Source organism: Hippoglossus hippoglossus, chromosome 8 (genome assembly GCF_009819705.1).
Source record: "Hippoglossus hippoglossus isolate fHipHip1 chromosome 8, fHipHip1.pri, whole genome shotgun sequence".
NCBI lineage: Eukaryota > Metazoa > Chordata > Actinopteri > Pleuronectiformes > Pleuronectidae > Hippoglossus > Hippoglossus hippoglossus.
Window position 1 is genome coordinate 5597275 of NC_047158.1, and position 20989 is coordinate 5618263.

Below are 20989 nucleotides of genomic sequence, written 5' to 3' on the forward strand. Positions count from 1 at the left end.
GAGCAAAAGTGAGATTATGTAATGTCAACTATTCATTCTGCACAGCAGTACACTAATGGGCTAAAACCAAAGCACCACACCTGCCAAATATACTGTTGGTCCTCCACGTACCTCCCAAACACTTTAGACCCACCAAGGGATTGACTCTACAAGACCTCTGAAGGGGTCCTGTGCATATCTGGTGCGAAGACCTTATGAGCTGAAGTCCTTTAGGTAGCAAGATAGAGCTGTAGATTGGAGCCCCCAACACCCTCTCACTGGTTCATTGTTACTGGTCACTGGCTCAGGGCCACTGGTTCATGGTTGGCCCTTCCTCTGACCAAGGACAGTAGTTAGCATCCAACAAGTCTCTCCATTTCAGAGATACTCATCGATCACCAATCTGGCCCTTGTCAAGGTCACTCGGGTCTTTCAACACATTGACTGTAAAAACTGATGCAGAGGTTTTTTTTCCACTTCAACTGTGAGATATTTTAAGAATTTGACTCATCTATGTATTTGAGGGGGTATTTCAATCCAGGATCTACATCCCTCTGATGTCTAAGAAGGTGTGGCCTTCATAGAATATGGAGGGTAGGTCTGGTCTAAGGAGGATTTCCTATTTGCATCACCAGCTTGTCCTGCTCTTATGGTTGCATCATTAGCTACTGTGAGCCGCTGCATTCAATTCTGCGTGGCCACCCACATAGCTAGCAAGTTAGCTTCATCCCCAGCATTAAGTAAATCCTGGAAACCTCGGTATGGGACTATATGGGACACTATTGGTCTTTAAAGTTGCAGTGTGAAGAATTTAGTGACATAAAGTGATGAAGTGTCATGTTGCAGCTGAACACCCCTCACCTCATCCTCTCCTTCCAAACATGACAAAGAACCTGTGGTAATCTTCAGTTTTCATAAAAACTCAAAGGGTGTTTACTTTGTCCAGTCTGGGCTACTACAAGAAACATGGCTGCCTCCATAGAGAGGACCCCCCCACGGATGTAAATATAAAGTATTTCAATATTAAGGGCCCATTCTAGGGTAAATAAAAATACAATTTGTAAGATTTAGATGAAACACTCTCGTGAAAACATCACTAGGATTATTTTATATTAAATTTCTGTCAATAGATCCCTTTCACCTAAATCTTCCACACTGGACCTTTAAATGCAGCCTCGAAAGGATGCAGATGCCTGAATTGGGACAAAGCTTGAGAGACACAACCTAATATGGAAAAGGGTTACGTTTACAAACAACACCAGAAGCAAAAGTCTGTTTTTGATGTATAATATACATATATCAAACTTTACACATGTTGTATATACATACGATTTTCATACAGTGCCTTCAAGTTAAACATATAGATGTTTTATGAGTTGCTAATCCTGTTCATCGGCTAACATTAGAATCATCAATCCATGTGAAGGCAAATGTTTTTAGTAAATATACAGTGTTGTCATTACATATTAGGAAGACCTCAAAAATAAGATGCATCTCAAGCAGTACATCCTGAGGAGTACTGTGCTACCACATACTACTACATGTTTTTAACACCTGGCATTCTCTTACCAATTACCACTTTCAGGTTTATTTTCCAAAACATATTTAGAACTAAAAAGAAATATGATAAAAAAAAAAGGCAATGACACCTGAAACATAAAACTATTTAGAGGAGCCTATCAACATATCTTATACTGGTAAATGGTAATATTTTCCAAACTAGACACTTTGAGTGATGAGGCTGTTTGTCTCAACTGACCTTCAGCTCCTAATAGGATTAGCTGATACAGGCGGATTGTTAACCCGAGCCTAATTCCTCTCATAAGGAGCTCTCCTGCCTGACTTTCTTATTATCAACCTAATGCTGCCTGGCGAGAGTGAACAGGCCATCAGTAAAAGTGTCATGACTCAGCACTTTTCAATTTGTAAGGACATTAAGTTCGGATATTTGGGCCTGTTCTGCCTTAAAAGTCAAAGAGTAGTGGTTTGAAGTAAGCATACAGTGTAGAAGGTGTAAAACTTTTTTTTATGACATTCATTAATAATACTTGTCACATATTTAACATCTATGACACATACACATTTATTATGATGTAGTAACTTGAAACAAAAATATTGTCATGTACAAAAAGAGTCATAGAGCTAGTTGCCTTCAAAGACATGTCCGTTGTACCACTACTAGTGTTTAGCTGGACTAGTTTATGCAGTTTTCTTTCTTAACTCCAGTTTAAGATTTGGTTTTTACTCATGTGGTATAAACCTCAGTTACTAAGATCAGAGCTAATTTTTTATTTCCAGGAAATGAGACAAATTACTGTTGTTTTTTATTAAAATGTTGTAGTTGTTATGACATTTATCTATTAATTTACTCTTTATATATAGACATTGTAATGTCTTTAAAGTATCTGTTTGTATTATCAAAACTAATAGACATAGATATGTTTACATTTTAACAAATGATATGATAAACTTTAAATGTATTAAAATATGTGATTTAATAGTGTATCCACATGAAATCAAATGATTTCAGAGGCTGCAAAGTTGGCTGCTACTCTGCTAGCGAGGCTAATAAGCATTTTCTGAACTAGTTTATCTAGTTTTACTTTTTATTGTTCTTTTCAATTTCTTTTGTTGTAACAAATACAGTTCCTAAGATGTTAGAGCATCAATCTATATTTTTTTCTCATTTCAGGAAACAGGAGAAGGTTTTAGCTTTAGCTGGCTCTTTAGCTAGGTAGGCTTAAGTTGGAGTGCAGTAACCGCAGTTTGGTTGCTTCTTAAAAAGTTTGTTTGCACTGTTAAACATCAACATCAAATTTTAGTCAATTTTGCCAAATGTACTGCTTTATGACTTTGTAGGGTAGAATAATACTAGATACACAAAGAACCAACGTTCAAACTCTGGGATTGATTTCTAAAGTTCCTCTACTTATATTTTCTATAATTGAATACAATGTCTGATTGCTTTCTGGTACACAGACAAAAACACAACACTGTCTGGCTGCTAGCACAGAGAAGAAAAAGGACGGGTGAAGCGTTCAAGCAATCATATCACATAAAGATGTAAACAGAGAACTATAACAGTCTTTAAAGAGCTTTCTCGCAGGCAAACTAATGCTTCTTCTCTTTTAGCTTGTCTTTAATTTTTTGAGGTTCATCATATTGTATCAACCGCAAGATGTCCTTGTTGTCCATCACGCCCTGAATGAATTCTCCCTCTGAGATTTTATCTGTGGAAGGACAAAAGTAGAATATAGTGTAGAAGCTAATTGGAAAGGTATTGAAACAAATCTAAGAGGCTTTAATGGGTGTAGGGAGTTAATAAATAATGAATTACCGTTCTCTTTCTTCCCGAAAAATTCCCAAATTTTTTCAGACCTCTTCTCTGGTGTGTTTTCATCCTCAGGGAGATTCTTCTGGTCGTCAGCAGGAATCATGTTGAATATTGACTGCAATTTATGAACAGATCATGAATTGTGCATTCAGACAGTATTTAAATATCTTTAAACAATTAACGTATCTACACTTGGTGTCAAAAGTTTTAGAACCAGTGAATAGCCTAAAAACAGCCTTCTGACTTCTTCCAGGGATCAAGATAAAACAGTGTTCCGGCAGCAATGGAAGTAAATGAAGCTTTGAGAGTTAATGCAAAAACCTCCTAGAGGAGCCCCAACTTTCTTTGTTACTCTACAAAGCTATAGGACTAGTGTTAGAACATTTTGTGTTGCACGCTCTGATACATTTATGCAACTATACTGTACTGCAGAAATAGTTCTGTATCTATCTGGATGGTGGGGAAAAAGACAAGTAACAAAGGAAGATAGAAGGAGGACAGAAGGTGATAGCAAAGAAATCAACAAGTGCAACACATTCCTAGGAATGTCCTCAAAAGTGTAGGGACAAACTTTTCAAACAGTGATTGATTCCCATTGCAGAAGAAAACATCACAAGAGTTTGTTTAGCAGCTGAAGTCAAATATTTAGATAGAAATTAGGATTTAAGATCACATTTTTTCTCTTCGTCATTCTTCACTTATTATCTTTATTATTTGCTTTGTGTCAGTCTATATGAAATAAATATTCAAATTTCAGTAACAACTGAAAAAAATTGGTGCTCTAAAACTTTTGACCAGTAGTATATGTATTTTGTGTATGAATTTTACAATGGCTTCAGTTAGAACTTAAACTATTAGAAAATGAATCAGTAACAATTCTAATAATCAATAAACGGACATTCATCATTGAAAAACACTTAACATGTACTTGTTTCAAGTTCTTAAACATGACAATTTAAGGTTTTTTCTCTTTTCTGTACATTTAATATGTTTCGCCTGTTTGAATAAATGAACAAATCAAAAAAATTAAATTGGCTAAATTGACATGCAGTTTTAAAAACAAAATATATCATATATCAAGGTAATTATTGTTAGATTCATTGATCATTTATGGAATTGGGTCAATGAAGAGCCTGGCTGTTATTCTTTAGATTGATCAATAAATACTTTAAAAATAAGGATTTAAGACCACATCAAAAGAAAAGGTTAAACAGTATTGACTTAAAAAAATTAATTCTATTATATAATCTTTGCTTTGAGGGAATAAATGGGTATATAGAAATACAAATTTTACTTAAACCCAATATGCCATGTTGTTTTTAACATTGAACTTATGCAATGTGTGAAAAGCTTAAGGTTTGTAGCTGAATTGAAGTCTACTGTTATTAATTATGCAGGGGTAACAACACATTGTTTAAAGTATACTTCAGGTTATGAGTAGCAAGCTTTACAGCATACGGTTGTTTGCACCACCATACTGAGTGAACAAAGAAGGTAGAAGTACCCTAACAATCTCTTGGATTTCATTTTTGCTGATGGTTCCATTCCCATCAACGTCGTACAGTGCAAAGGCCCACTCCAGCTTCTGCATAGTCTTTCCCCCGGAGGTGAGGTGCAGGGCGACAATGTACTCCTTAAAGTCCAAAGTGCCGTCTGCATTGGTGTCGAAACTCCTGAATACGTGCCGAGCATACGCTGTCGGGTCTGCGTCGGGAAAGAAGCTGGCGTATATTCCTTCAAACTGCTGCTTGCTGATCTTCCCGCCAGGACACTCCTTCAGGAAGGACTGGTACCAGGTGCAGAGCTCGGCCTCTGAGTATTTTGTGTTGGATTTCAGCTCCTCCAGGAGCTTATTCGACAAAGCACTGCTCTTTGCGTTCCCCATCCTGCGTAGAAAGTAGATACTAACTTTTTTCCCTAAGATGTGCAGGGGGTGAAACCTCTGTGGTGTTCACTTCACTCTGCCTTGTCTTCACCCGGGAAGCCCCTCAAGGTGCAAAATGGGATTATGGTCATCACTACCTAAGTCCAGACAGCTGTCGTAAAGATTAAGGGGATAACTACGTCACACCACTATGGCCAATTTTTGAAGACACAGTTAAATAGTGTAGGTATAAGCAGAGGATTAAACACAACAGGTGGATAGAACTCTAAAGGTCAACATCTGGGAGACCCTTTAGTCTTGTCCAGCATTATTGCTTAAAGTACAATCCCTTCTGCCATCGCTGGGCTTAATAACTCACTTTAATATTTAGTTACATCATGCTATACACAAAAAAAAATGATTTGTAGTAGAAGAAGCATGTAATCAAGCATTTATTTTTGCCTTCATCCTGCTTTTCATCCATCCACCTCTCTGTGATTTGCTTTCTGCCTTTTATCATTTTTCCCCCAATATATGTTTCTTCATAATTTTATTTATTTTAGTACCTTTTTACTTATATTGATATTTTGTGGAATTGGCTGTGAAAAAAAACGTTTTATGTTTCGACAAAATCTACAAAACATATTTTACAAGTTATTTATCAGCTAATATAAAAAAAGTGTATAAATTGTATAAAAAATAATAATAATAGATGACACAACGTAAGGTAACAAACAGACAAATATCATTGAACATAGCATTTCACTGTTACATTAAAAACCCTGATAAAGGTGACATGAACAATATCAATATCAATGTCAGCTAATAACATGAAGGTGCCTCTCTGACAGCGGTGATGATAACTTTTTGAAATGTTTTAACTATAGGGCTATAAAAGCATAAACAACAATAAATTAAATTAAATTAAATTTCTGTCTCTGAAATTAATTCAAAAGATTATTAAGGAGACAAGGAAAATCCATAAAAATGTGGTCAGAGTCAATTAAAAAAAAGTGAAAACTCAACAACGAAGCTGCTTTCTGTTTCCCCAAGGATCAGTTCCCTATGGATCCAGTCTTGGTCCTGTTTTATTTATCATACATCTATAAAAACTATAATACTGAGACATGCAGCTTGATTTTAACAATCTCAAAAAAGCAGTCTGTGATTTGAAACGTTATAAATGCAGAAAGAAACAAATTAAAATCAATTATTATAACAAATGACAATTCAAGTCTTCAAAATCTGGTATATGGTATATGACATCCTCTATTCACAAAAACACTCCCATTCAAACTGTTTTTGTTTGCTCCATTGATTCTTTGTATGATTTAAATGTCTGCAGAGAGACAGTGAAGGCAGTGATGGACTCAGACGAGGCCGGCCGGATGCTGGGGGTCATCATGCTGGCCTGCGAGGGGGTGGACTGCTCCTCTACAATGGGAGGAGATTATCCATGTCTCCCGTGTAATAGTCTCTGGCCAGATTACAAGACCATCTGCTGCAGTGGTGCCAAAACCCCAGCGAGGGAAGGTAATTAAAGAAGCGATGTGAGACAAAAGCTGTGAAATGGCAGAGTGTTGGAGTTGCTCAGCTAAAAACCATATAACAGATGTGTAGTGTAGTGACATTGATGCATTTAGGATGAAGGTGATGGACTCCACTATTCCAGTGGGTAACTGGCTTGCAGAGGATCAGTGGGGGGCCAATTGTTTTTGCTCAGGAAATGAGACACGTTTCCTGATTCTACTAAAGCTGCTTTAATCTCAGTGAATGTTATTATTTCTTATTTTCTACATTGAGCCATCATTTACTACTGAGTATGTTTTTCCTTGTATGTAACCGGAAACATAGATTTATCCTGGTTATTCAGAGGGTTTGTTTTTGACATAGGGACTTTTTTGTCAGACAACCAATTTGCTTTTTTTCTCTGTCACACACATTCAAATACATAGTAAATGTAAACATATTTAGATGTATATTTGCTATAAACACTAATGATTATATAATAAATACTTAAAAATTTAAAATATTATACATTTTCATAGATACACCATGTATCATATTTTATCATATCAATGAATTAAACCAGTAGTAAATAGATGAAATGTGATGAGGTTGTAAAAAAGAAAACGAGGGAGGAACAAAGTTCTGCTGCAAAAATATATATTTTCTTTGACCTTTGAAAATCTTAATTTGTGAAGTGATAAGTGACAGCTATATATATATATAAAATAATCATAGTGGGATCAAAATTACTATTTTCTTTCTATAGAGCTGCATAAAAGGAAAATAGTCAAGTGCAAGTAGCCTACCTCAAAGTTGGACTCAATTACAGCTCTTGAATAAACGTGTTCTGTGCTGGGCAGGCTTTGTTTGACAACACTTTACTGATTAAATGATGTTATCAGTAACAAACCAATCAGCTGTCAGCAATATGGATGACGTCCTGCCTGTGTGTCCCGTCTGTTCTGTCCCTGTTCGGTATCTGCGCCTGTTGTAAACTCAACCTGAGGTGTGTGTGTCATCCAATCAAGAGCACGGAGACTCTGTCGTACGTAAAGATCAGTTCACGCAAGACGCTGCAAGATCATCATTCACCTGTGAGGTAGAAACACAACGGCCAACCTCTCTGTCTTTTTGTTCCTGCCTGAAACCAGCTGTTGTTGATTTTTACTGCTGGATCACCTGTCTGCCTCTCTACTAAAGATCATTGAGTCTTTTGTATTTAACATTTTGGCTACATATCAGTTTTAAGGAAACACGTATCATGTAACCACTCGTGTACAATGGTTATGTGCGTGCTGGTGTGAAAAGATTACTTGAATAATAGCTTGTCTCCTTCACATGTTAGCAGTAACATCATTGTAAGATGCAGAATTTCACCGCACAACAGCTATTACAGGGTCACCAACGCTTGTAATTGAGTATCCCTGTTGCATTTCACCCTGGTAGTTGAGGCTAAAGCTGGTAGTTTTATTCTGGAAGAGGGTCGTGTGATATGAGCCTGACGAATCAGCGAAGGCTAAGTTGTGACCAAAAAGACCCAATCAGCGAGCTGTTGTTGTGTCTGCTTCATTGTTTCCTAACATCTGTGTTTCGGCCTGTCTAGACTAAACTGCAGTGCCAGAGTTTTCAAACTAAAACCGGGCGAGCAGCGTTTCCAAACTTCTTCGCGGCTCAAAAACTCTGAAGTAGTGTTGACGCCAGACCTATGCGTAGCAGAGGTGGTGTGTTTAGTCGTGTGGATGTAGCCTTAAAGTCCAGCCACATTTACAAACCCTTACATCAGAAGGGGGGTGATGACACCAAGGCTACTCATGATGCTGATGTTAAAAATGTTTGCTTTCATTGTAAAATATGTCACTGATACTTTTACTTTTGCTCTTTGGGGGCAGATTTTGTTGTAATTTGTAACAGTAAAGAAATTGATTGATGGTTAAATTATTAAACCATACAATAACACCTTACACTGAAATGAAATAGGCAGTATGTCTTTACATGGCAGTTAAAGATTGGGAACTTCTTTTTTAAAGTTAGATATTTGCCAACCAAATCTGGGAGTGTCTGTAACCCGTTACATTTACCTTTACAATATCAGATAAGGAGCCTCCTCCTTCAGTCTGTAGATATCATCATATACTTCAGCACATAACATTTGGGTTTTGTCTTAAAATGCACAAAATGTCAGGCATTGCTGTCTCAAGAGAAAAGGCAGTGACTGAAATCGGACATCCGTTCTGATATTTTACTCAAATGAGTTTCCCTCCCCCCAGCAGGTATTTCTTACTTAAAAAAAGATAAATCTGGGAAATATTCACTGTACAAAAGGCTTAGAACTTAATCAAAAGTAATGCTCGACCTATTTGGCCTGTGTTTACATTTTTATTACATGGAAGCTAATGTCCAGAATAATCTCTTTGTGTTTGGGGGAATTACTGTGGCTGATGTACTGATGTCATGTCTAAAGAGGAATTTATATATTAATATTTCTACCTTTGTAGTTTCATATGAGCAAATTGAACTCAGAAAATATATTTTCGGTCTTAATCGGCTACCTGTTGGGACTCCACTATTACTACAATATATTCATTTTACACTTTTATAATCAACTCAAGCTATACACACATGAGTGTACAAGTTTTTCCATCAATCAGTTCCCAGCATGAATCACTTTGAAGATTTGTTATGGTCTTGTTGGGTCATAATTTATCCTGGCCTGCAGCTCTAAACTTCAGGACCATTGTTGACCATGGCTGCTGTTCACATGTACAAAACAAATTGCCTATAAAATTTAACAAGGTCATTGTTTTGGTTCTGCAGTGGAGCCCCTGAGCTGTATCTCTTCAAGCTTTGTTTGCTGCATAGATTTTTAGTTAGCGTGACTCGTCTGACCTTTTTATGTCGATTTTTGGATTTGGTTCCGAAAGCACGACGAGGTTGCTGTGATTGGTCAAAGAATCAAGTTTTAGCTCCAAGTTGTAAATGTTGTGATACCATATCACAGTCATTATTCCGTAGCTGCTCTGCGAGGCTTTGGAGCTAAGTGACAACATTTTGTCTCAAACTAAAGTGTGTTCATATTTTGATCTGCAGGTGGCACTAGAGGTAAATCGACCAAAGTTGTAACAGTTTGTCCTGGAGGAACGTAAACGTGTGCATCAAATTTGCACCAGATGTTGCCAATGTGTAAAAGATATAAAACTGCAATGTTATTCAGTGGATCACACACCTATGACAAGTTCAATTGAGCTGCAGCAAATTTTAAACACACATAGATATCAGATTTTTTCATCCATAAATGATTCCCTGGGAAATCAGTGATAATGTTAAAGAACATCCCATCTGGCAATGTTAAAGAAAGTGACCAAAAGAGGTTCTTGAATCTGCCCCTTTGTTAGGTTCCATGTTAAAATTTAATTCATTCTTTCTCTGTCAGTGTCTCATCCTTCTAACAAGTTTCATGCACATCCGTTTGGTAGATTTTGTATAATCCCACTGACAACAAATAAACCAACCAATAAATGGACATGGGCGAAAAAAAGAACCTTTTTGGTGGAGGTAAAAATGTCAACCTCAAGGTGGCACTCGTCTTCTGGAGACCTTGATTTGTCTGAACACATTTTTTGAATAAATCCAAACCTTCAGCCCGAGAGCTATCTACTAATTTCGTACAAAATGTTAATATAACAGTGATCAAACTGCAGTGGTTCTTTCAAACGTTTTGTGGCTCTTAACTGTTGAAATGAAGCGAGTCATTTAATTAGTATAAAATCAGAGAACTACAGACGTACAACTATCCAGACTGAAATATCTCAACATCTGTCAACTCCCTTGTCATGACATTCTGTGGAGAAATGCATGGTCCCAAGAGGTTGAATCTTATGGACTTTGACCCCAACTTTTCTCAAGCCTTACCATTGGATTGGAATTTATGATCTTGAGTGAATGAATCTCCACAAATGTTAAATTGTCATAAAGTTTGCTGCACACATTCATGTCCCCCAGAGGATAAACTTATATAATGTTAGTGATCCCTTAACTTTTTCTCTGAAAGTACCACCAAGTTGAAATTAATCATTTGTCTTGTATCAAATTTAATTATTAAATAGCTAAAAATTATTCCCATCCACCTCAGGTTGACTATGTGTCAATTAACAAATATAAATGGTGAATCTCGCAGCTTCTCACATTTATCTTGTGGTTCCAGTACCCAGGTTGGGATGCACCATCTTTTGAAATGACCGTATATTTTCCTTTTGAAATCTACAAACCAAAGGTGAAATGTTTGCTTCTGTGAGTCCGAGCTGCAGGAGTTTTAATTGAGTGATGGAAAATGATAAAGTGGAAAAGACTAATGTGTGAGCGTGAGGGCAGCAGATGTTTTCCCCAAACATCTGTCATCTCCTTCACTCTCCTCTGTCAGCAATTCGTCTTCATTTGTGCAATAAACAGATTATTAAGATGTGAAGACTTTCTCCCCACATGTACACACACATTATGGATGGATTTTCATGTGAGACTGTGCACATTATGTCATAGGTCTTATGGGCTGCGGCTGCAATAACACAGAGAAACGCTCAGACATGTATTGTAGCAAAATCAGGGAAAATGAAAAAAAACACAAAGAACTTTGCCCTGGATTATAATAAGCACATTGTAATCTTTTTTTCATTAAAATGCTCAAAGGGCGTCTGGAATATAATTTGCCATTTGTAATGGATAATGTTGCAGGCAAAGATTTGTAGAGGGGGAGGAGCGACAGTCTTGGACGAGCAGCAGAGGGTGAAGAGAGATGGAGTTCAAATGAAGCAGCGAAATACAAAGAGTCAGTGGACTGCCATGGGTTTCTATTGTTTCTGCGGAAGTGGAGAGAATGAATCCTTTAATCGAGGTGCCACCGCGTCATTAGAGCCAGCGGACGGATGTACACAAGTCTCGCCCAAGGAGCCCCAAAGGCAACAAGATTATGAAGATTTGATATATCTGCTGGGAGGCAAAACACGGTGGCTACATATCGAAAGACAGGATTAGTTGGCCTTTCATTTCATCTCCTTTCGGCCTGGCCTCGACCATGAGGCTAGAGCACGGGCGGCGGGCTTCTCTGGCGCTCACCCTCAACTTCGTGGCGTTTGCTTTTGCCTTATCAGCGGTGACCACCAGCTACTGGTGCGAGGGGACCAGGAAGGTGGCCAAACCCTTCTGCACAGGGCCGCCGATGAAAGTGAAGCAGTGGTTCTGCATCCGCTTCAACAGCACCAACATCAACGACACTCGGCTGGTGCAGTACATCTTCGAGACGGGGGAGGAGAAGTTCCTGCTGAGGAAGTTCCATGCAGGCATATTTTTCTCCTGCGAGCAGGCCGCCGACATGAACGGTAAGGCACCTGATTGAGGCTTATCCCCCTCTGCATCAGCAAGGTGTTGAAAGACAGGAAGTGATGATGGAGGAAGCTCCTCGTGTTGAATGCAGGTTAAACATGTCACTCACCGGAGTCTGTCTGCTGACTGAAACACATCAAGTCAGTTTTGTGTAGAAAGCCCAATCTCACACATTTGTTTTTAGGCGTTTTACAATTTGTACAACACAACAGCCTCTGTCCTTCAGGTTATGTAAGGATGAACCTTCTCAAAAAAACCTTTTAATCAGAGGAAAGATGTAGATGTTATAGATGTTGGATGTCATGTGGAATTTACAATAACATAACTTTATTTATATGTGATGTAGAGAGAAGCTGATTCAACTAGGTACAAGTGATTTACAGTAAGTCTGAACGAAATTGTGAATAATGAAGGATTTCAAAACTTTCAATGGTAAAATGACACTCAATATGTAAATATTTAGGATCAAAGTTATTGTGGTACATTTATTTCTACTGTATTTGGGTGCATACATTGTGACGCAAAATTTAACAGCATAGAACTATGCTATACAAATATTGAATGATTATACCTTAAGAGTTGGACATTTTTATAGGCATCTAGCATTTCTATATAATTTTGGTTCCTGACACTTCCTGATAAATGAGTCTGATGTTACCATTAGGAAACTGGTGTTTCTTAATGGTAACGTCAGACTCATTATCTCTATTCCACATTTTAAAGTTGTGGAATGGAGATTAAATCAAAAAATACATGTATGAATCCAATTTAATCAAATATCATTAATGAATGAAAATCAACCAGGACTCCAGAGAAATAATTAGTGCAGGTAAACTCAAAAATGTCCTAAAGGTTGCATCATAGGCTGTAGTTTCAGATTATATTTCATCAAAATTAAAATCTATACAACATAATGTTTACAAAAAATTCAATTACTTTTACCAGGAAATCATATTAAAGGGTAAAACACAAGTTTGTATTAGCTAAAGGTATCTGAACCACAAGGTAGAATAAGAAGCTAAAGGTCGGCATTAAAATTGTTATTCATGTCAATGTACAAAATCATCAAACTACTGTACCCATTACGCAAAATAAGTTGTGTAAGAATGATTTGATTTTATATTTTATTATATTCTTTATATTGTATTTTTATTTCATTGTTGAGTTAAAGACTCAAAAAGTCGTCACAATTTGCTTTATCTTGGCTTAATTGATAATCAAGAAAAACACCTTACTCCAGGAAACTGCCAAAGCTAAAATCAAACAAAAAGTCCATGTCATTTTGAGTGACACACATTGAGTTAATATGTCTTTGTTTATCTCAGGAAGTGTTTTTATAATCTGAATCCTTAAAGAACAAAGGCAAAATCCTTCCTCATTACACAGAAGTTTTTGTTAGATTTAGTTTTTAACATTGCTAGCACAGCAGTTCTGGATTAAAACCATTTCTCCAACCATTGCATGCAAGCTGTCCCCTTTGGTTTCATAAGCTCTGGTAATAAAACTGAGAAAAATAATTTTGTATAAGGATTTACATGCAATTTAAAGGCAAATTCCACCATCAGGAGCAGTTTATGGAACTCAGGTCCTCAGGCCATGTTTGTAGAACAATTTATTGTTGTTTTTTTGTTAAAATATTATTAATTGTTTCCTCTAAATATTGTTAAATATAAGTTTATACATTTCCAGCTTTACTATTAAAATAACACATTTGTCTGTCTTGTAATATTTTAACTTTGTTTTAGTAATATAACAACTCTCCTTTGAAAAATATATACTTTATTTTTGGCTGTAATATTCTATCTGATGTTCACAGCAGCAACTCAAAGGTATCTGATTATAAACAGGTTTATTACCTGATGAATTGTACAATTTTATTTTTATTTAAACAACCGATGCTACGCATTTTCAAATTCACATGTTCTCTCTATCTTATGCTTTTAAATCGAATATATTTGACAAGAGGAGAAAGGTTTTATAGATATAATTAAGTAAATGTTTTTTTTCTATAACAATAATTTAATCATATTTTCTCTTTGGATCACAGGGTTTGACTGTCGGGACTTCGCAGAGATCGCACCAGAACATGAAAGAGGTCCGTAAAAAGAATTAACGTGAAACTGTTGCACTGTGAGCAAACACCAGTTTACTTTCACAAATATAACGTCACTTATTGCTGTGTTATTTTCGCATAATTTTCAATTAGTGATAGGAAGTAATTACATTATACATTTACAAATACATTTACTTCAGTACTGTAAGTAACATAAGTACAACAATGAGGTATATCTCAGGGGTAAACAGTGTTGCAGCCAAAGTGACCTCTTCTTCAGACTCAACAAAACAACAGAAAAAAACATAACATGCCACGATACTGCTCGTGTGCTGTCATCCAAGTGTCCTCAAGCCCCAACATTCATATTTGACTTGAAACGGGGTCATTTACATCGTGTTTTAAGCCTAAAAGTCCACTACCGAAAGAAGCGATGCTAGCGGACATAGCGATGTGAATGCTTACCCAACTCGTGTGGTTTTCCGGTGTGTCCGTGAGAACATGAACGCACCTGCGAGGAAGATATCAGAGGACATTTAGGCTAGAAACATGTTGTAAATGACACCGTTTCGAGTCGAATATGAATGTCGGGGCTTCCAGACACTTGGATTTCACCACACGAGCAGAATGGAGGCATGTCATTTTTTCTGTTGTTTTTTCACGTCTGAAGAAGGGCTCCCGTTTACTTACTACAAGTTGTATTGGATTTGGCTGCAACGCTGTTTACCCCTGAGACTCAAACTCTTCACCCACCCCTCCATTGGCATATAGTGGTGAGTAGATAATGAGTGAATTTACATTTTTTGTGAACCATCCCTTTATAGAGTCAAATTTGTAAAAAGCACAACCATTTGATACAAAGTAAACCTTTGGGGGTCTTGGGTCCCTGGGGGTAGTTGGCTCCTTTGGCCCATTGCTGAACCAGCTTTGGCTGCTTCCCTGATTTTATAAATCCATCAAGTCCAGATGGTCATATTCAGAGCTCCAAACCTTAACAGGAGCAGACCTGTCGTAGCCTCATGCATGTCTGCCTTCAGACAAGTGGGATTATTCATCAGCGGCCGGGTGTTACAAGGACAACACGAGTGATTTCTGTCTCCCCCTCCCTCCCTCTGCGGTCTGTGTTCACAGGGGTCTTGTGGTTGTGTATCGTGGCTGAGACTCTGTACCTCACCCTGCTCTTCACAGGGGGCGCTCTGATGACTCTGGAGCAGTGCCCCTGCTTCAGCATCATGAACAAACTAAAGCTCAGTGCCTTTGCCGCTTTGTGCACCGCCCTGTCAGGTAACGCCCTGGTGCTTTCTGTCTGTCACAATGTCGTTAAATCATCTGGACAGCAGGGGTGCTGTGCCATGCTTGAGTTGGTGTTTCCATATGTTTCTGAATGATAGCAGCTGATGTCGACCTCGTCCTGCTGTGATAAACCGGCTACGCACAGAAATCTTGTGGCGAGTGTGATTAGAGTTACAGTTATACAAACATCGCTCTGAGATAGAACTAATCTGATTGGTTACGGTAACACTCTGCCAGTGGGTGTGGCCACAGACCTGTAGTATCTCCACTTGCATTAAACAGGATCAAGAAAGAAACGACAAATATGCATTAGTTGTAATAGTCTTGATATAAAATCTAGATATTACTTACATCTGCTGATATTTTCATCTCATTAAACAAAATATTGTCTTTGCAATATCAATTTTGAATTTTAACTAAATGTCCAGTTGTAAGTTAATATAGTTTTCTTTGGGAATGTGCTGCAGTGGTTATTAAATTTGCCACTGAATATTTTTTGATTTTATATGGTTTGTATTTAACTATGGATGAAAAAGGCTATTGTTACACTGGCATTTTATTAATTTTTTTGTGAACACAACAAAGATTTTTATCTTTACAAGTTGAACATGCTGGGGTCTCTCTGACATGACCCATACAGCAGCATGCCACAGATAAACTATTGAGAATGAGTGTTGATATTATAAATAAATATGTGTATGTTTATGAAAAGATCATAGTTAATCTAAGTCTTTGTGTGGCATTTACTCAAAAGAAACAACAACCAAAAAACTATAAATCCTATGGGTCATAATAGGGTTCTTGCTCAAAAATTCCATGTTGGGGTTTTCAGAGGAAAAAAGTCTCATTTAAGTTGGTTTTGTGAACTTGTTGCTAACTGTTAATTATTTACACATCTAGTAACACTAGAGTATTTTTTTATCATTTATCTCCTTCTTTGGTCTCCACCCCATCCTGAGCATAATGTCTAAATAGTTCCAGTCTTATCAACCACCCAAAGTGCTTCAAATCAGTTCATATTCATTCATTCATTCATTCACGCACACATTCATACAGCTATTCAGTGTCTCGGCCAAGGACACTTTGATACCTAGGAAATGAACCGCGGACCTTCCACTTAGGGAACAACTGTCTCTACCTCCTGAGCCACAGCCGCTCATGTAAAATCGAATTTCTCTCTTGTTTAACTGCGCACAGATTCAGCTGAGTGTTTATTTACCTACAATCCAGTTTCACACTAACACAACAGAATGACCCAAAAAGCAGCTGATGATCAGTTTAATGGGTTAAATAATGGGTGTTGTTAAAGCTCAGTTTTCCTGCTTCAGCTGTGGTTATAATACTGGGAAGCAAAATCTTTGATGAATGATTTCCCTTCCAAAACGAAATGTGTGTTTTGAGATAGAAAAATAATCTGATTAATCAGATTTTTTTGCTATGATTTGATTCATTACCACCACTTCTCGTATAAGAATATCTGCAGTGAACAATAGATGTGTTGTATGTGCAGATAACTTGGCTGTAAAAGGGTAAAGGAGCAGGGCAGCAGGTCAGGGCGGCTGGAGGAGGTGAAGCTCAGTTGGATCAGTGGAAGCAGAGCGGCTAACTGCACTGCGTCCACTCACCGCCGTAGAGGATTTGCTGGTTTGCGGACTAATCGGATTGGAGTGGGGGCAGCGGTTTTGGGCCGTGCCAAGACCTGCCCATAGAAGTCCCCCCTCACTCCCTCCAGCCCCCCTCTATTCCCCCATCCCTTGACTCCCACCCCCCACCCTGTTGTTACGAGTTAATCCCAAGAAAAGCAGCTGTAGAGGGGCAGAATGCTGCATGAGAGAGAGCCAGGATGCAGCAGGATGATAACAGAGACCGAGCTGAGTTCCCTTCATCCAGAGCCTGTGTGGATGAACACATCACAGCTTCTGTTTAGGGCCTGTGGATAAATGTAGGAGCCTGTCAGTAAATATGCATATAAAACTATAAATTAATATTTGCTCCTAAAAGATGTTGTACATTTTTCACATTTGGAGCCTGCCCATATACGTGTTTGACCAATCGCAAGTCAGTCTCATCTGTCAATCATGACGTTTCAACCAATTTTGACAGCATCAGATAACCAGTTAAAATCAAACTTACCAGAAACATAAACACTTGAACATAGAGTGAGAGAAGAACTACCTAAAATAAGATAAAACATCAAACATGACACATCTTTGGGAATAATGTATTTAATGTGTACTATGACTTTTTAGTTTGGTCCATGTCCCTTCCACTAACATGGAATAGGCATGGTTTATGACCTATGCTGCAGCCAGCCACCAGGGGGCTATTGACACCCTCGGACTTCACTCTTGGGGAGCCGTCCTGTTGTCCATCTTTATTTATAGACTGTGGGTGAAGTTTTATCAAAAGACCAAACATAAACACACCTGGGTTGTGTGAAACATTGAGAACTATCACCTGAATCTGTGGCTCCTCACAGCTGAGCGGTGGTTCAGCTTCTTTCAGCGCATTGTTTTGGATACAACCTGCAACTGTACTGTTTTAGTTCAGTCGCATCTATTTTAAACTTTGTTTCCAGATGCTGCAGGCAGCTGTTTTCAGGGAAAAAGCTGTGCTCTACCTGATTATAGCATCAAACAGCTAAAAGACACAGTTGGAGAATGGCTTGTTAACAGAGTGAAGCATTTCTCAGCTTAAGAGCCTGATTATTTTCCTTTGATCCATTTGTTTCACATTTGTGTATGTTACTGTGCCCTCAGGTGTAGTATATGTCGATGTGCTCACAACCCACTGCCGGTTAAAGTAAACATTTCTTTCTTACTGATCTCATTCTGCTTATTTGCAGGAAAACCCTGCATTTCATTTTGCTTTCATACAAAAGAAAAGTATTGCAGCTCAGTCTCTGATTTGTCTGTTGCACTTTGCACTATGTTAAATATCAGCAAGGACAAAAGATGCTGTAGTAAAAATGTATTTAATCTCTTTTTTCTTCCACATAATGGCAGAGACACCTTTTCCATAAGGAGCCATTAGAAATTGTATTTTAAATATTCTGGATTGTTTTACAATGCTGCTGGTAACATATGTTGTTTTTTCTTGCTTGATTCAAGTAATCATAATCAGCATGTGTCATTTTGTGAAGTGCTGGATGGGAGGTTACTGCACGCAGGATTATTGGCATGGTTGTTGTTATTCCCTTCAAAATAACTTCAGAAACATATGAATTCAAGTACACTCAAGTGAAAATTAAAGAGCGGCATTTGGTTCAGCTCTCTATAAACCATCAATTTTGATCCCATTTTAAATAAAGTCACAAAGTCATTATTGTTATGTGTTTTATGTATTTAATGAGACTGTAGTAAAGGTCCAGGTGAAAGGGATCTATTGGCAGAAATTGAATACAAAATAAACCTAGAGATGTTTTCACTTGTGTGTGATCATCTAAATCCTACAAACTGTTGTTGCTTTATTTACCCTCGAATTAGCTCTTTATATTTACATCGGGAGCAGGTCCTCTCTACGGAGGCTGCCATGATTTTTACAGTAGCCCAGACTGGCCAAACTAAACACCTTTAGAGTTTTTATGACAACTGAAGGCTACCATTAGGTTCTCTTTTATGTTTGGAAGGGGAGGGTGAGGTGAGGGGTATTCAGATGCAACATGCAACTTCACCACTAGATGTCACTAAATTGTACACACTGAACCTTTAAGTAATTCGTTTAATAATAATGACGTTTAGGTTTTCAGTTACATTTTCCTGCAGAATAGTCACTGATCCGGTCTCGTTCTCAGGCCTTTGTGGGATGGTGGCCCACATGATGTTTACCACTATATTCCAGCTGGCTGTCGCTATGGGGCCAGAGGACTGGAGGCCCAAGACCTGGGACTACAGCTGGTCTTATGTGTAAGCACTTTTTTACATCTACCTAAAATGTTTAACTGTAGAGCTTTTGGTTCCATCTGATGATTTTGATGCTGTAGTTTAATTTCATTGGTCCAATATCTGGGAGGCGGGCCCTACATAGTCATAATAACATTAGTAGACAGGTGAACAGATCAGGGGTGATGTTGTTTTAAGCACTGTACGTTTCTATGTATGTTAATTTGTGTACTGTATGAGTGCTGAGGTTATAGCTGTACCTGTTACTTTAAGCTTTCACTGTCTGGTTATTTACCACATGTGGAGCCATTAAAGAGAGACCACTAACCAAAATTTGCCCTCGCCCCCCCAAAATACAGGAGAGACTAGGGGAGAGTCCAAAACCACCTACGTATTCACTAATTCTTCCTGAAGTAATAGTTTTGTCCAATGACTGTAAAGAAAGATGGCTGACGCGTCTCCACTTCTTTCCACTGCCCAAAATTGAAGCCAAAATATCTCTGATATGGATGCCGCCATCTTGCATTTCTACTGTCATTTGGACCCAAAGTTAGCAGAAAAAAAGTTATCATATTTGATACTTCAATCTAACTCTTTTCTCAAACCTCTTCGCAGCTTAGCGTGGGGCTCTTTCGGCACCTGCATGGGCTCTGCAGTGACGGCGCTGAACAGGTACACGAAGACCATCGTAGAGTTTAAATACAAGCGGCGGAACATCGAGAAGAGCATGATGATCAAGCAGAAGATGATGGAGCTCGACTTCCCCGAGCAGATGTGGGACATGTATCTGACTGCTGTGCCCGCTGACACAGAGGTACCGCTACAACTGCCAATCAACGGCCTAAAGCCCCCTACAGGAACAACGTATGTGATGGAAATGGACAGTGTACCGGTGCAGCAAGGAGAAGCATATTGCTGAGAATCGATTAACTCAGTCCCTGCGCCTCACTGGAAAAGGGCTGGTTTTCTGGACAAAGCATCTCTAATGTTTGTTTGGTTCCTCGCCACACATCAACTGTGTTACTGGGAAACCAAAGCCAGAATCTTTTTTCTGACAGAAGCCTACTGTCCATGCTCTGGGTAGATTTTGTCAGTATTTGTGCACGTTTTCCGAAACCCTCCAAGTATGAAATGGACCAGTACAACCTGAAATCATGAGGGAAAGTGTAGCCAATATAGAGATAACCATAGGACATTAGACAAACAGTAACGTTTAAAGTCTTTCTTAAGAGGTAAATTATCACAACCTCCTCCACTCCACTGTCTACATGTATGTTGTTATCAGAAACCCTCAACTCCATGCGACATGCCCTCTAGTGGATGCATTGCTTTTCAATAGTAAAGGCAGCATAAATGAGCCTTAAAGGGATAGTTCACCGAAAAACTTAAAATTCACTCATTATCTACTCACCACTATGCCGATGGAGGGGTGGGGGAAGTGTTTGAGTCCACAAAACACTTCTGGAGTCTCAGGGGTAAACAGTGCTGCAGCCAAATCCAATACAATTGAAGTCAATGTGAGTCCTTCTTCAGACGTAGTAAAACAACTTCCAAGTGTCCGCAAGCCCCGACATTCATATTCCACTCGAAACATCATCATTTTTACGCCATGTTTTTTGCCTAAACGTCCTCTGATATCTTCCTACAAGTTGCATTCATGGACCCTCGGACACACCATTGTGTGGCTACATCCACTAGCTTAG

General features: G+C 38.3%; 2 protein-coding genes across 2 annotated transcripts; one reads left to right on the top strand and one right to left on the bottom strand.

Moving 5' to 3' along the window:
* Positions 1-2872: 2872 nt before the first annotated feature.
* rcvrna (recoverin a) lies at positions 2873-5247 on the bottom strand. The gene is made up of 3 exons (XM_034593240.1): positions 4818-5247; positions 3317-3428; positions 2873-3209 (listed from the first exon to the last, which is right to left on the bottom strand). The coding sequence occupies exons 1-3, from the start codon at positions 5196-5198 to the stop codon at positions 3091-3093; spliced, it is 612 nt and encodes a 203-aa protein (XP_034449131.1). The 5' UTR covers positions 5199-5247; the 3' UTR covers positions 2873-3090.
* A 6202-nt stretch (positions 5248-11449) lies between these two features.
* On the top strand, positions 11450-20467 carry LOC117766495 (germ cell-specific gene 1-like protein). Its single transcript, XM_034593562.1, has 5 exons — positions 11450-12055; positions 14107-14154; positions 15244-15396; positions 19199-19310; positions 19902-20467. The coding sequence occupies exons 1-5, from the start codon at positions 11752-11754 to the stop codon at positions 20203-20205; spliced, it is 921 nt and encodes a 306-aa protein (XP_034449453.1). The 5' UTR covers positions 11450-11751; the 3' UTR covers positions 20206-20467.
* Positions 20468-20989: the final 522 nt, after the last annotated feature.

Bases quoted from the DNA above. Each gene is read 5' to 3' on its own strand.
- rcvrna (XM_034593240.1), bottom strand. From the start codon at position 5,198: ATGGGGAACGCAAAGAGCAGTGCTTTGTCGAATAAGCTCCTGGAGGAG. The intron at 3,429-4,817 runs GTACTTCTACCT...CATAAATTGCAG, and splicing joins AAATCCAAGAGATTGTTAGG to TCAATATTCAACATGATTCC. The intron at 3,210-3,316 runs GTAATTCATTAT...GTCCTTCCACAG, and splicing joins TTTCGGGAAGAAAGAGAACG to ATAAAATCTCAGAGGGAGAA.
- LOC117766495 (XM_034593562.1), top strand. From the start codon at position 11,752: ATGAGGCTAGAGCACGGGCGGCGGGCTTCTCTGGCGCTCACCCTCAAC. The intron at 12,056-14,106 runs GTAAGGCACCTG...TTTGGATCACAG, and splicing joins GCAGGCCGCCGACATGAACG to GGTTTGACTGTCGGGACTTC. The intron at 14,155-15,243 runs GTCCGTAAAAAG...CTGTGTTCACAG, and splicing joins CGCACCAGAACATGAAAGAG to GGGTCTTGTGGTTGTGTATC.